The sequence below is a fragment of the Nuphar pumila genome, chromosome 2, assembly GCF_984573655.1.
Source record: "Nuphar pumila chromosome 2, dmNupPumi1.hap1.1, whole genome shotgun sequence".
NCBI lineage: Eukaryota > Viridiplantae > Streptophyta > Magnoliopsida > Nymphaeales > Nymphaeaceae > Nuphar > Nuphar pumila.
This window is the reverse complement of record NC_143250.1, coordinates 69,714,806-69,729,129: the sequence shown is the minus strand read 5'-3', so window position 1 is coordinate 69,729,129 and position 14,324 is coordinate 69,714,806. Positions and strand designations below refer to the sequence as shown.

The 14,324-nt window shown below is 39.8% G+C and overlaps 1 protein-coding gene across 1 annotated transcript; it reads left to right on the top strand.

The window, feature by feature from the left end:
• Positions 1-317: 317 nt before the first annotated feature.
• LOC149845714 (uncharacterized) lies at positions 318-4,780 on the top strand. The gene is made up of 6 exons (XM_089989119.1): positions 318-1,394; positions 1,491-1,752; positions 1,983-2,036; positions 2,361-3,202; positions 3,974-4,249; positions 4,586-4,780. The coding sequence occupies exons 1-6, from the start codon at positions 318-320 to the stop codon at positions 4,778-4,780; spliced, it is 2,706 nt and encodes a 901-aa protein (XP_089845245.1).
• Positions 4,781-14,324: the final 9,544 nt, after the last annotated feature.

The window sequence follows — 14,324 nt, the reverse complement described above, 5'->3', positions numbered from 1 at the left end:
AAAGCAAAACTATTCTGACTCGCCCGACAAGTGGCAAGAACAAAGGGATTTTATGATGGATGCTCTTAACAACTTAGCGCAGACCTTGGATGTGCAAGTGCGGGTCTAGACAGAGATGGTTGCTACTACAAGTGCACGTCATGACCCCGAGATCGTGACATATGAGAAGTTCTTGAAGCTAAATCCGCCATCATTCGCTGGGGAAGCCGATCCAGAATGTGCCGACAATTGGATTGCCGAGATCGAGAAAGCCTTTAGAGTTCTGCCGGTTCCAGGCGACAGACAAACTGACTTTGGTACATACTGATTGATCGGGGATGCACAGAAATGGTGGGATACGGCTCGCACGGTTCAGTTCGCAGACATGGACATCATACCTTGGGAAAGGATTTCGGAAGGTCTTTTTGGAAACCTACTTTCCACAACATGCTCGCGATAGGAAGCGTCAAGAGTTCCTGGAACTGACTCAGGGTAATATAAGTCTGGTTGAGTATACTACTCATTTTTGCAGTTTGGAGCGATATTACCCGAACCTGTTCGGAAATGACAAAGCACGAGCAACTAAGTACGTTCGTGATCTTAAAGACGGGTTGCGAGTAAAAGTAATGACTAGCATGCCATCCACTTTTGCCTCGGCTATTGAAGCAACCACGACCTTGAATGAGGAATGGGAGCGATCTCGAAAGGATCTGGGTGGCATGTCTGGCAAAAGGGGGGTTTCCACACAGCAACAAACTGGTGGCAAGAAATATCAGTCACCACAGAAAAAACAACATATCTCGGGTGGAGATCGTCCTCCACAACATCGGGGACAGAACAAAGCATGTTCTAAGTGCAACCGATCTCACAATGGGCAACCTTGTCCTCGGGACACCGACGCATGTTTATACTGTGGCAAAATGGGCCACTATATCCGGCAGTGCCATAAGAAGACCGCTGACATGCAGAAGAGACAAGGTGGGGCTGCACCGCAACAATCTTCACCATCACAACCTACACCTCCATCGAATGTTCAAAAGCGAGTACCAGGACGGGTTTACGCTACTACTGCGGAAGAACTCAATAACACGAAATTGGTACAAGGTACAGTAATGGTCGGTGGTCATGTTGCACTAGTATTGTTTGATTGTGGTGCCACACATTCATTCATCTCTATTGAGTTTGCAAAACATTTAGGTGCACATACTGAAACTCTAAAATATGCTTTGGATGTGTACAACCCTATCGGATATAACTCCATATGCATAAATTTCATTCCTGAGGTAGCTATTGTGTTAGAAGGACAAATCTTTAATGTTGACTTAATCATTCTCGATATGACGGAGTTTGATGTTAGACTGGGAATGGATTGGTCATTTGAGCATTATGCTGAGATTTTATGTCGCCAAGGGAAGGTAATTTTGAACAGACCAGAGCATCCAAAGGTTGAGTTCCGACTCTCCCGACGGGTGGCAACCTCCAAAACTATATCGATATTAAAGGTTTAAAAGTATTTAAGGCAAGGAGGCAGAGCATTTTTGGTGAATATACTTTCCGGTGAATCAAAATCCATTCCTTTAGAAGAACTGGAAGTGGTGCGTGAATTTCCAGATGTATTTCCGGATGAATTGCCAGGATTACCTCCACGACGTGAGGTAGATTTTCAAATTGAGTTGGTGCCTGGGACTGCACCCATTTTGAAAGCACCATATCGCATGGCTCCGACAGAGTTAGAGGAACTGAAGAAGCAACTCCAAGAATTAATGGAACAGGGTTTTATCAGACCAAGTGTATCACCTTGGGGGCGCCAATTCTTTTCGTGAAAAAGAAGGATGGTTCCATGAGACTTTGTATAGACTATCGTCTGTTGAATGAGGCTACAATTAAAAACAAATATCCACTACCACGTATCGAGGATTTGTTCGATCAATTGTAGAAAGCTAAGGTATTTTCTAAGATTGACCTCAGATCTGGATATCATCAACTGCGGATTAGGAGTGAAGATATTCCAAAGACAGTTTTCCGGACTAGGTATGGTCACTACGAATTTGTAGTAATGCCTTTTGGACTTACGAGAGAATCGTTTATGGTGGTTTGGACATATTCGGCGAAGGCCTAATGATGCTCCAGTTAGAAGGTTGGAGAAATGGGAAAATATATTAGTTAAAAGAGGTCGGGGTAGGCCTAAGAAGACTTGGATGTAGATGATAGGAAAGGATATGAATGCTTTGAACCTCACCGAGGACATGGCATTGGATAGAAATGATTGGAGGAAAAGGATTCATGTGGAAGACCCAAAATGAATTTCTTTTTTTGGTTCATATCGCTGACCCCAATTGTTTTGGGATGAAGGCGTAGTTGTTGTTTGTGTTGTTGTTGTTTGCCTTTTGGACTTACGAATGCTCCTGCGGCATTTATGAAGATGATGAATAGGCTATTTCACGCTTATTTGGATACTTTTATGATTGTTTTTATTGATGACATTCTCATATATTCGGAGACTGCAGAACAACACAAAGATCATCTTAGAATAGTGTTGGAGACTCTCAGAAAACATAAACTGTTTGCAAAATTTTCTAAATGTGAATTTTGGCTGGAGAAGGTTATGTTTTTAGGTCATGTTATATCCCGTGATGGTGTATCTGTGGACCCGATGAAGGTTGAGGCTGTATTGAGTTGGAGTCAACCAAAGAATGTTGGTGACATTAGAAGTTTTCTTGGTCTGGCTGGTTACTATAGAAGATTTATTCAGGATTTTTCACAGATTGCTATGCCTATGACCAAGTTACTAAGGAAAGGAATTAAATTTGAATGGACGGACGAATGTGAAGAGAGTTTTCAGATACTAAAGAAGAAACTTACAACTGCTCCAGTCTTAGTGTTACCAACAGGTCAGGGTGGTTTTGTAGTCTACTCGGATGTGTCAAGAACAGGACTGAGATGCGTTCTGATGCAAAATGGGAAGGTAATAGCTTACGCTTCTCGCCAACTTAAGAACCACAAGCGTAATTATCCAACCCATGATCTTGAGTTAGCAGCAGCGGTTTTTGCCTTAAAGATGTGGCAACATTACTTGTATGGAGAGACGTTTGAAGTATTCACAGATCATAAAAGTCTTAAATATCTCTTTTCTCAGAAAAAGTTAAACATGCGACAACGACGATGGCTGGAATTTATAAAAGATTATGATTTTTCAATTTCCTATCATCCTAGAAGAGCAAATGTTGTAGCTGACTCTTTAAGTCGCAAAAAAAAGGGTGCACTGTCCAGTTTAGTGAGTAAACGATGGAACTTAATGGAAGCATTTATTGACTGGAAGTCGTACGAAAGCGACAAAGGAAACATCAGACTATCAAATCTAGTGGTTCTTTCTGAGATCCTTACTAGAATTATTGATGTTCAGAAGGAGGATCCACAATACGAGAAGTTTAGAATGTTGGCCCAACAAGGAACCTCACACTTTACCTTGAAAGAGGATGAAAGTATTTGGATGAAAAAGCGACTTTGGGTTCCTAGCAATCTCGAGTTGAGAGGAAAATTGTTAGAAGAAGCACATAAAACCAAATACACCATACACCCAGGGAGTACGAAAATGTTTAAAGATTTACAAAGGGGGTATTGGTGGAATGGTATGAAACATGAGGTTGCAAGTTATGTATCAAGGTGTCTGACTTGTCAGCAGGTCAAGATGGAACATCAGAAACCTGGAGAAATGATGCAGCAACTGGAGATTCCTCAATGGAAGTGGGAAGAGATCACTATGGATTTTGTGGTGGGTTTGCCCAAAACACGAAGACACCATGATGCTATTTGGGTAATAGTGGATCGACTTACAAAATCAGCTCATTTCCTACCCATAAGGATCGCCCAATCTCTGGAGAGTCTAGCAGATCTATATATTCGAGAGGTTGTTCGGCTACATGGGGTACCTGTATCGATCATATCGGATCGTGACCCCAGGTTCACTTCTCGGTTTTGGAGTCAGTTACAACAGGCTTTGGGTACCAAGTTGAAGCTGAGTACCGCCTTTCATCCCCAGACCGATGGTCAATCAGAAAGGACTATTCAAACGCTCAAAGACATGCTGCGAGCATGTATGCTGGATTGGAAGGGCGAATGGGATAAGCATGTGGTTTTGGCTGAGTATGCTTATAATAACAGTTACCATGCAAGTATTGGAATGACTCCTTTTGAAGCTTTGTATGGAAGACCTTGCAGATCACCGATTTATTGGGATGCAGTGGGTGAACGTTCTTTAGAACCACCAATCGTAATACAACATTATACTCAGCAGGTCAAAATGATTCGAGATAGATTAACATTCGCTCAGAGTCGCCAAAAGAGTTATGTTGATCGGAGGCATCGAGAACTTACTTTTGGTGTGGGAGATCGGGTTTTTGTGAAAATATCGCCCACAAAAAGTGTGTTTCGATTTGGTAAGAAGGAAAAATTAAGTCTGAGATATGTGGGACCCTTTGAGATTCTGGAACGGATTGGTGAAACAACATATCGAGTCACTTTACCTCCCAAGTATGCGCAAATACATAATGTGTTTCATGTTTCGATGTTGCGAAAATATCTACATGATATGTCTCATGTCATTCAGTATGAAGATGTAAATATAAAGGAAGACCTGACAATGGACGAAAAGCTGGTGGAAATACTGGAAAGAAGCGAGCGAGCCTTACTATCTAAAGTTATTCCTTTCGTCAAGGTGAAGTGGCAACATCATGGTATAGAAGAAAGCACGTGGGAGCCTGAAGCTAGTATGAGGGAGAAGTATCCCAAGTTGTTCGAGTAAAGTTTTGTCTTCTTTCAGATAAATTTCGGGGACAAATTTTTTTTTTTAGGGGGTGAGGATGTAATAACTACGAAAATTAGGGAGATTTGGGTCTTGGATCCCTTCACTGGATCCAAATGCAGTAGGCAGTAAGGTACGTATTATATGGGTCGGGTCAAATTCACCGTGGACCCAAATAGATCCACTTAAGGTTTTTGCCCAAGTGGTGTTAGTTCAGACTCACGTCAATGGATTCACATTAAAAATAACCGGGTTGAATGGGTTCATAGCATAGTACAGACCCGGATCCACTTTTGAGTGGATCCGGTACGATGGGTTATTGGGTTCGGACCCGTACCCGTTTCCCATTTTATTAAAAGCCGCGTATAAGAATCGTGCCTAGGGCACGATTCTTGCCCAAGAGTGCATATCGCAAGATCGGGAGAGGGGAGGGAAATCGGCTTCTCCGGTTCATCGGAGACAGGGGGTCGTCGTTGTACAAGAGGAAGGTGAGGAAGGTCTCAAACGACTGTTGTTTGATTTTTTACAGTCTCTTACCTCCCTCTTTCTTCCTCTCTGAAGATTCTGCGCACGTCGGTGGAGTTACCATTGTTGGAGGAACCTTGACCACCTGCTGTCGCCATCATCGACGTTCTTCTCACAGCAGGCATCGATACCGATTGAGGTAGGTTTTCTATCACTGATGTTGTTGGGTGTGGAATGAATCGAGTTGGGGTTGGGTCGGTCCAGGGAAACCGCGATCATTGGTGCGTGTACGAGTTTTTCCAAGATGTTTTTGGTTGTAGGAAAATCCCACGCGGTGTCTTGGGGTTACCGGTAAGGGTAACGACAACATTGGGAAGGGACGATGCTTTCGTGCCTAACCCTAAACCGTAAATCCCCAAATCAAATTGATTTGGGGGTTTTCTTTATAAACCATAAATCCTCTAATCAAATTGATTTGGGGGTTTTCTTTCTAAACCTTAAATCCCCAAATCAAACTGATTTGGGGGTTTTCTTGATAGACCGTAAAACCCCAAATCAAATCGATTTGGGGGTTTTCTTGATAAACCCTAAATATTGAAATCGGAACAGTTTGGGGGTTGTTGCTTTCCTTATTTAATTTATTCTCTGGAAAAAAAAACATTGATGTTTTTTATCGTATTCATTTGCTTGATAGAATGTACTTTATTTTCTCGGTTAGAATTATTTTTCTTAATCATATTTGACGTTGTGATGAACAACTTTTCTTGATCTTGTATCTATTTTTTTTATCTATAACTGTCTGCATTTACTTGTTCATCTACCTGCAAATGATAACAAATCGGACATGATAAGTCACCATATACATCTTTCTTTTTGGTTCATGGGTGGTTCTTGAGAATACAAACGTATTAATAGTTCCAAATATTGGCAGTGCTGGGTGAAATATATATACTTATATATATTATCAACTACGCCCACACCTTTCTTGATTGACCTGTTGTATGGGCATTATGTTAACACAGATTGTTTGCTACGGTTTCGTCAATTTTTGTTCTATGCATGATTGAATTGAATCCTTTAATTTTGATTTACTGAAGATATTGATTCCCTGTTGACATACAATGGTAGTTCCAGAATTAGTTTATTTTTCATATCCAGTAGTGGTTAATTCCATCAGTTTATCTTAGCAGTAGGTAGTGAATCATGTCAGTCCATTAGTGACCTGCATATTGGTACATTGGAGCCATTATTACTTCTCATCTTAAATGGTTTATGATGGATTATTAAATATGGCTGAAACAGCAACTCTTGCCAATTGTGCTATCTGTTTCTTTGGAAATTGTTTATTACGGTATTGCACTTCTATGTATGAAATGTTATATTTCTGAACTAATTCCGTGTTCAACTGCCTTCTATATGGAACAAGTGACAACACAAAGTAGTTTACCACAAATTTCAAAATAGCTTAATGGTTATTTTTGAAAAGATATCTAGCTGGAAATAAATTTGGTTAGAACAAACTCTTAAGGTACATGATACCTCTGTTAACAAAGCAATTGGGTCATATTTATCAGATAGATACGTATGATATGGGGAATAATGAACATATCACAGGACAAGGAAATTGGGTATCAATCTTTGAGGGTGTGTGTATTACTAAAAAAAAAGGGTTAATGTTATGGCAATGATTAGAAGTTGTGAAAATGTTCTAAACTTCTGGAAAATAACTAAATTAATAAAACCCAATTAATCAATTGAGACCTACCTTGGAGAGGGTGGGTGGTACAAGACTTCGAGGACTTGTGTTTGGTGTCGAGCGTGAAGCAGCTCGTGGGTCCCCGTCCTCGGAGTCAGGGACCCGGACTACCTATGTGTCCTAGGGGGTAGTTTCACATCTTCTGCAGAAGTTAGGGATGCATCATGTCTTGAGTTGAGCCCTTGGGAGATTCTCTCGACTGTTGGTCGCTCCCTTGGGGATTCAGTCTCCGTTAAAATGTTCGGGTTAATAAATTGATGATGGGGTCTACCTAGAGACCCTATCACCTATACTCATAGAGATCGAAACAACTTTAGAAGTGCTCTTGAAAGATATGATGATGCGAGTCCAAGTGCTCTTCAGAGCGAAGTAATCCCTCGTAGAACCGAAAGAAGTAGAAATACTCCTTCTAGGTTCATTTCCTATGACTCGTTTTCACCTAAATATAGAGTCTGTCTTAGTGCCATTCACTCTTATATAGAACCTAGAAATTTCGAAGAAGCACAAAAGTGCCCTGAATGGATTAGTGCAATGGACAATGAACTTGAAGCTCTGAGAAAAGCCAAAACTTGGGAGTTTCAAAATCTTCCTAAAGGTAAGAAAACAATAGGGTGCAGATGGGTTTTCAAGGTAAAGACTAAAAGTTATGGATCCCTTGAAAGATATAAAGTTCGATTGGTCACAAAAGGATATAGTCAAGAGTATGGCATTGACTATGAAGAAACTTTTGCTCATGTAGCTCGTATGGTCATTGTCCGATGTCTTATAACCATTGCTTCTATCAACAAGTGGAACATCTATCAAGTGGATGTTAAAAATGCCTTTTTAAATGGCGATTTAAACGAAGAAGTTTATATGGATGCTCCACCTGGAATGGAGACTCCCAAGGGAAAAGTGCTTTGCCTTCAAAAAGCACTTTATCGTCTAAAACAAGCCCCCAAGGCTTGGTATGATAGGTTTAACTCTGTAATGATTGAAAATGGTTTTTTCTCTTGCTTTACTAACACTGCTCTATTTGTTAGAAAATCCAATACAAGGATTGTGATTTTATTATTATATGTTGATGACATGCTCATCACTGGGAGTGATTCTAATAGGGTTAAGAGTATAAAATTTATCTTGAAAGATAAATTTGAAATGTCTGATTTGGGTTTTCTAACTTATTTTTTGGGGATCAAAGTAGCATACTCTCTTAGAGGATATTTTTTATCTCAAACTAAGCTTGCTTCTGAGATCATTGACAGGTCAGGCATTACAGATGAGAAGCTTTGTGAAACTCCTGCAGTAGTAGGGGCAAAAATGAAAATTGATGATGGGGTTCCTCTTTCGGATCCTACACCCTACAGACAGCTTGTAGGATCATTAATGTATCTGAGTATTATCAGACCAGATATATCCCATGCAGTCTATACTGCAAGTCAGTTTCAGCATGCACCTACATCAGTTCACATGAGTGTCATCTTGTGAGTCGTAAGATACATAAAGGGTACTCTAAATAAGGGAGTTTTTTTGTCCTCCTCTTCCGATTTAAAATTAATTGCTTATACCGACTCTGATTGGGGAGGCGACCCAAATAACCGTCACTCCACCACTGGTTTTTGTGTATTTTTAGGAGACTCACTAATTTCATAGAGATGCAAGAAGCAACAAAAGGTGTCGCTCTCCTCAACTAAAGCTGAATATCGTGCTATGACAACTACTACCATGGAGATTGTTTGGATTCATCAACTGCTAGAAAACATGGGGATCACAATTGAAGGGCCCACCAAACTATGTTGTGACAACAAGAGTGCAATCTACATTGCGAAAAATCACACCTTTCATGAGCGGACTAAGCACATCGAAATGGACTGTCACTATGTTCGTGAAGCATATCTCCGAGGAGTCATTGATCTACCTTATGTCACGTTCAAATATCACTTGGCAGATTTCTTTACTAAAGCCTTGTGCGCTCCGCGGTTCAACTTCCTTCTTGGCAAACTATCGGTCATCTTGCCCTAAGTTTGAGGGGGGTGTTAAATTATGTAAATCAAACTTGTAATTTCGTATATATATTATATATATAAGGTAATACATATACATATATTATATATATATGTATAGGTATCTACCTATTATATATAAAATATATATATTTCTATCTTTAGTCTTAGGGGTAGTTTAGGCATTTTACACATATTCCTTTTCGTGAATATGTTTTGTATTTTCTTTTTTTCGTTTTATTTCTTTTTCTTTTAATAAAGCAACTTGTACTCACCTTGAGAGGGGCCCAACACACTAGTTGTTGGACCCCTCCAACGGTCACATTTGTGACCGTTGGAGGGGCTCCAACGACTATGGGGAGCCCCTTCCAAGGTCTCCTTATGCCCTATAAATATGGGCACTCCCTCTTGTATCTTCTCAAGGTTTTCAGGATTATTGCCCAACCTTTTATTGTTTATGAAACTCATGAGTGCATTTGCACATTTGTGATTTCGTGCTTTTGTGCACAAGTGTTCCAAGTGTTCTTGGTGTGCGTATGTTCACACATTTATTCTCAAGAATATTGTTCTATCGATTGTAGTATCTTGTTGAAGATACTTTTATAGAAAACACACCCTATATATACAACATAAGGGGAAGGAGAGGGATCATTGGGAGTCCCAACGATTCTATGGTTATTTTGACCACCCCCCCACCCCCCAATGGTTCTCCAAAAGAAAAAGAAAAAGAAAAATAAATTGTTAAAAAATAGTTTTATTACATGTATGTGAAATAACTAAAATGTCTCTATAGGGCATTTACCTATATAACTATATATATGAATATATATAGATATATACATACATGTATACATATATTTTAACACATGGCCCATAGGGAAATTTTTGTATAGCATGTGTGCATGGTCCTAACACACTAGCCGCTTCAAACAACAAATAACTCGGATTGTTTCTATCTAGCACTACTGTTCTCCGGTGAGGGTGAGGTGGGAAACAGGTGGTTCTGACATTGGATCCAGATCTATATGGCGAAAAACTCATAGAAAACTCTACTTAGTATATGGTACACAATGGCAGCCAGACCCATTCCTTGTAACGCCCCGAAATTTAAACCCAGATTTTTGAAGGTTTTTTTTTTTTTGAAGCGGAAACAACAAATGATTCCAGGGTTAAGCATTTCAGAACGATACAGGAAGGTAAAAGCAAACCACACCATTTATTTATATTTCAATAATAATAGAATCCAACATCAGAGTTTTCACATTATGAGTCTCAAACTAAAATTTTCAATTTGAAAGAAAGTAGGACCGCCAGGGAACAAATAGATCAAGTCTTGGTCAGCGCCTCATCCCGCTTCGCTCATAGAACTACTATGTGCCTGAAAATGATAAAAGTTATAAGAATTAGACTACCACGTCTAAGTAAGAAAACTGTAATTATTCTTACAAGTAGATCATGTGTCAGGTGTGTGATGTGTGGGTCGTGTTTGATTTCCAGTCTATACATAAACACATAAAGAAGTCGATGCAACAGCAATAACGAACATATATCTAAGTAGAGGAGTAGATTATGCAACAGTTATAATTAAGCACGTAAAGCATTTTATGCAACTACAACAATTAAGTAAGGTATTAAGCAATTAAAGCATATTTTGTAACAGAACTAACAGTAACATGCATCACATCCACAATATGAATTCAATTATCTCATATCTGCACAATTTAGGATGTCGTTTCATCACAAACACTGAATATAAAGCATGCTGAAAAATATGCAATTGTCTTTTTAATGACTTCATCACAGTGATACCTAACTGTTCTAATTGATGTTTATCTTTTCTTATCTCGCGGGTACACACGGGCCAAGGCAACCATCTCAGAAGAAAACGTTCGGGGGTATATTATTCAAGGGTATTTTATTAGCCCGAGCATTCTAACCGAAACTGAAATCCCAAGGGAGCGGTCAGTGACCGAGAGAAACTCTCAAAGGCCAGAACCAAAACAGGATGCACCTCTAACTTCTGCAGAAGAACAAAAGAGCTACCACCTAGGATATATTGGTAGTCTGGGTCCCCCAACTCTGAGAAATGGGAACAACGAGTCGCTTTACGCTCGAAACCAAAACACGTGTCCCCAGAGTTTTGTACCACCTACCCTCTCCAAGGTAAGCCCAAGAACTGGGTGGGTTAATCTTTTCATTTAATTTATTTCCCGAAGTACAGGGCTTTTCCCCAACTTCCTTCTACTACCATGGCAGTAGAATTCTCAACCTTAGTCAATTTACCCAGGGTATAGAATCGTCTCAATCCTTTGTCATATTGATTGCATAACCCATCCAAAGTGCTCTGGTGCCTTTAAACCAGTCAAGCACGAATGTTAAAATTTATGTGGGTATTAACCTTTTTAACTTGAGTGCCAAGGTAAAGCCTTCAAGTACTAGGCTTGGTGGTTCACATGCCAGCCTTAAGCCATAACAATTACACATAAATGAAAATTTACTCTTATTTATCAATCACTACCATGGTTTTCTTAAACTAAAAGAGTGGTTACAACTCTCTTTGACTTGCATCATCATTAACTTAGCTCGGCCCTTTATAAGGATCAATGGTGATAAAATTTACTAAAATGATGATTGGCACATTCACAAACCACTATGAATAGTTCATTAATAGGAACGTAAGATTTCTATGCATCCTATTTAAAACATGTAAAAAGGGAAGTAGGCATCTCCTAAAGATCTTGAAGTATTTACAATTGTTGAAACTAACATATGCAGTGTCTATAGCCAATATGCCAAAACATAACCTTTTGATGTGCATCACAATGCAGGCCGAAATTAATAGAGTTTGTAACCTATTCTGCCTATCTCAGTTATACAACACAGGAAATTCAATGTACTAGATCACCCAATCATTACAATGTATATTTTTTTTTGAATAATTAAGTATAGCATAGTATGCTGAGTTACGCAAGAGACCAATAAACCCAACTAGACACTGTTCAGCCATATGAACTAAGTATCATTTAACATTTCAATTCACTAAAATACAGTATGTACAATAACTATCGGTTCAGCCAATTACCGTACTAAGTATAACATAGCATGTTGAGTTACGCAAGAAACCAATGAACCCAACTAGACACTGTTCAGCCATATGAACTAAGTATTATTTAACATTTCAGTTCACTAAAATACAGCATGTACAATAACTATCGGTTCAGCCAATTACCGTACTAAGTATAGCATAGCATGTTGAGTTACGCAAGAAACCAATAAACCTAACTAGACACTGTTCAGCCATATGAACTAAGTATTATTTAAGATTTCAGTTCATTAAATACAGTATGTTGTATTATGCAGAACAAAAACAAAAACAAACAACAGCTAGACATTCCTCCATGGTGTGCTTGTGTGTACCCACGGGATAAGATAATTAAACAATTGAGACCTACCTTGGAGAGGGTGGGTGGTACAAGACTTCGAGGACTTGTGTTTGGTGTCGAGCGTGAAGCAGCTCGTGGGTCCCCGTCCTCGGAGTTAGGGACCAGGACTACCTATGTGTCCTAGGGGGAAGTTTCACATCTTCTACAGAAGTTAGGGATGCATCATGTCTTGAGTTGAGCCCTTGGGAGATTCTCTCGACTGTTGGTCGCTCCCTTGGGGATTCAGTCTCCGTTAAAATGTTCGGGTTAATAAATTACCTGGAATAATATATCGTCGAACATTCTCTTCTGAGATGGTCACCTGTGCCCGTGTGTACCCACGGGATAAGATAATTAAACATCATGTTAGAAGAGTTAGGCGTCACAACTAGTGGAGATACTAGAGAGATATATGGAAGTGGTATTTCAGATGCTTTATATTATCAATTTGTAAATTAGTAAAATTCTTAACTTGGTTGATACAAGGTAATTAAATTGTTATAGGAAAATGTACATGTTATTACATTGACTGTGGCATAGCTCACCTGCTTATCAATGTTGCATATTTGTTATTATTATATAACTGCTCACCTGCTCATGTACATGAATTTAGATATTTGTTACATAATGCTTACCTGTCTTGACATACACTAAAGATCAACCATGACACTCATACCACATACTCGATTCACGATATACTTGCACTATCAGTATAAAATTTCTGCTTAGATGTGGTAGTCTAATTCTTATTCGATTTTAACATTTTCAGGTCCGGAGTAGTCACCACAAGCGGTTACAAGAGAGGTTTCGACATCGGTTTGATCTACTGGTTCCCTGGCCAACTTGTAACTGATATGCTCTCAGTGATTCGTTCTTTGTAAACATACTTTTGTAAAGTTCATGAACTGAAGTGAAATAAAGAATGTGTCGATTGTTTGAAGATCTTTTTACCTGTATCTCTCCATTCATTTAAACATGATTTATAAAATGATTCTGTTGTATAAAAAAAAATATTCTGGTGTTTCTGGGTTAAGTTTTTGGGGCGTTACAGTTAGGACACAACGATCGGTTAAGTGCCTACTTATGTGACACAGGCCAATCACACACGACTGCATTCAAAGTGGGGCCTGCGTTCTGTGGATGTGGGGCCCATGTAATGTTGTCTTGGCCTGTCACATAGTAGGCAGTCAAGCGATCCCTGGATCTCTCTCATTGAATAAGTGGACCCATTCTTCGGGAGGTTCCTTGTCACCAAACAATAAACTCATATAAGAGTACATTTGCCATCAGTAGTACATCATAGCACAAGGCTTACAAGCAAGTGTGGTATATCAAGTCCACAAAGTTGAATTGTCGAAATATAATGCTTAAGTAGAAAATTTGCCAACACCAGGCCATGTATTCAAGTGAGGATTAGGTCGAAAGTCAGTGAAAGCAGTCTCTCTTTTAGGGTATGTTTGATGCACCGTTCTGAGCCTTATTCGAACAAAAATTATGCTAAAAACGATGATTTTCAACAAATGTTGGATGCGGCAGACGACGTTCCGCGCATCCGCCGCGTTCTTATACGTCTGTTATTTTCGTTCCACCCTTCTCCTTGTTAAAAAAATAACAAGAATAAAAGGAACGAAAAATTCTCGATGTGCATGCCAAACCATCTCACGTGCCTGACACTCTCTCTCGAAGCTGTCTCTCCCTCTCCTGTGTAGCGGCCAGAGGGGCAGCGGTGGAGGGCGACATTGATGTTTTCGGCAGATATCAATCGGCCCCGATGATGGTGTCGATCGTCGATTCATCCTTTGCCATCACATCCTCCGCTGATTCACCCAGCACTGCTTGCCGCCCCGCTGCTCGCAGGCTGGCCCTCCGCCGATTGTTGGGAGATCCACTACGGAGCCCCAATCGCCCTCCCCGATCTT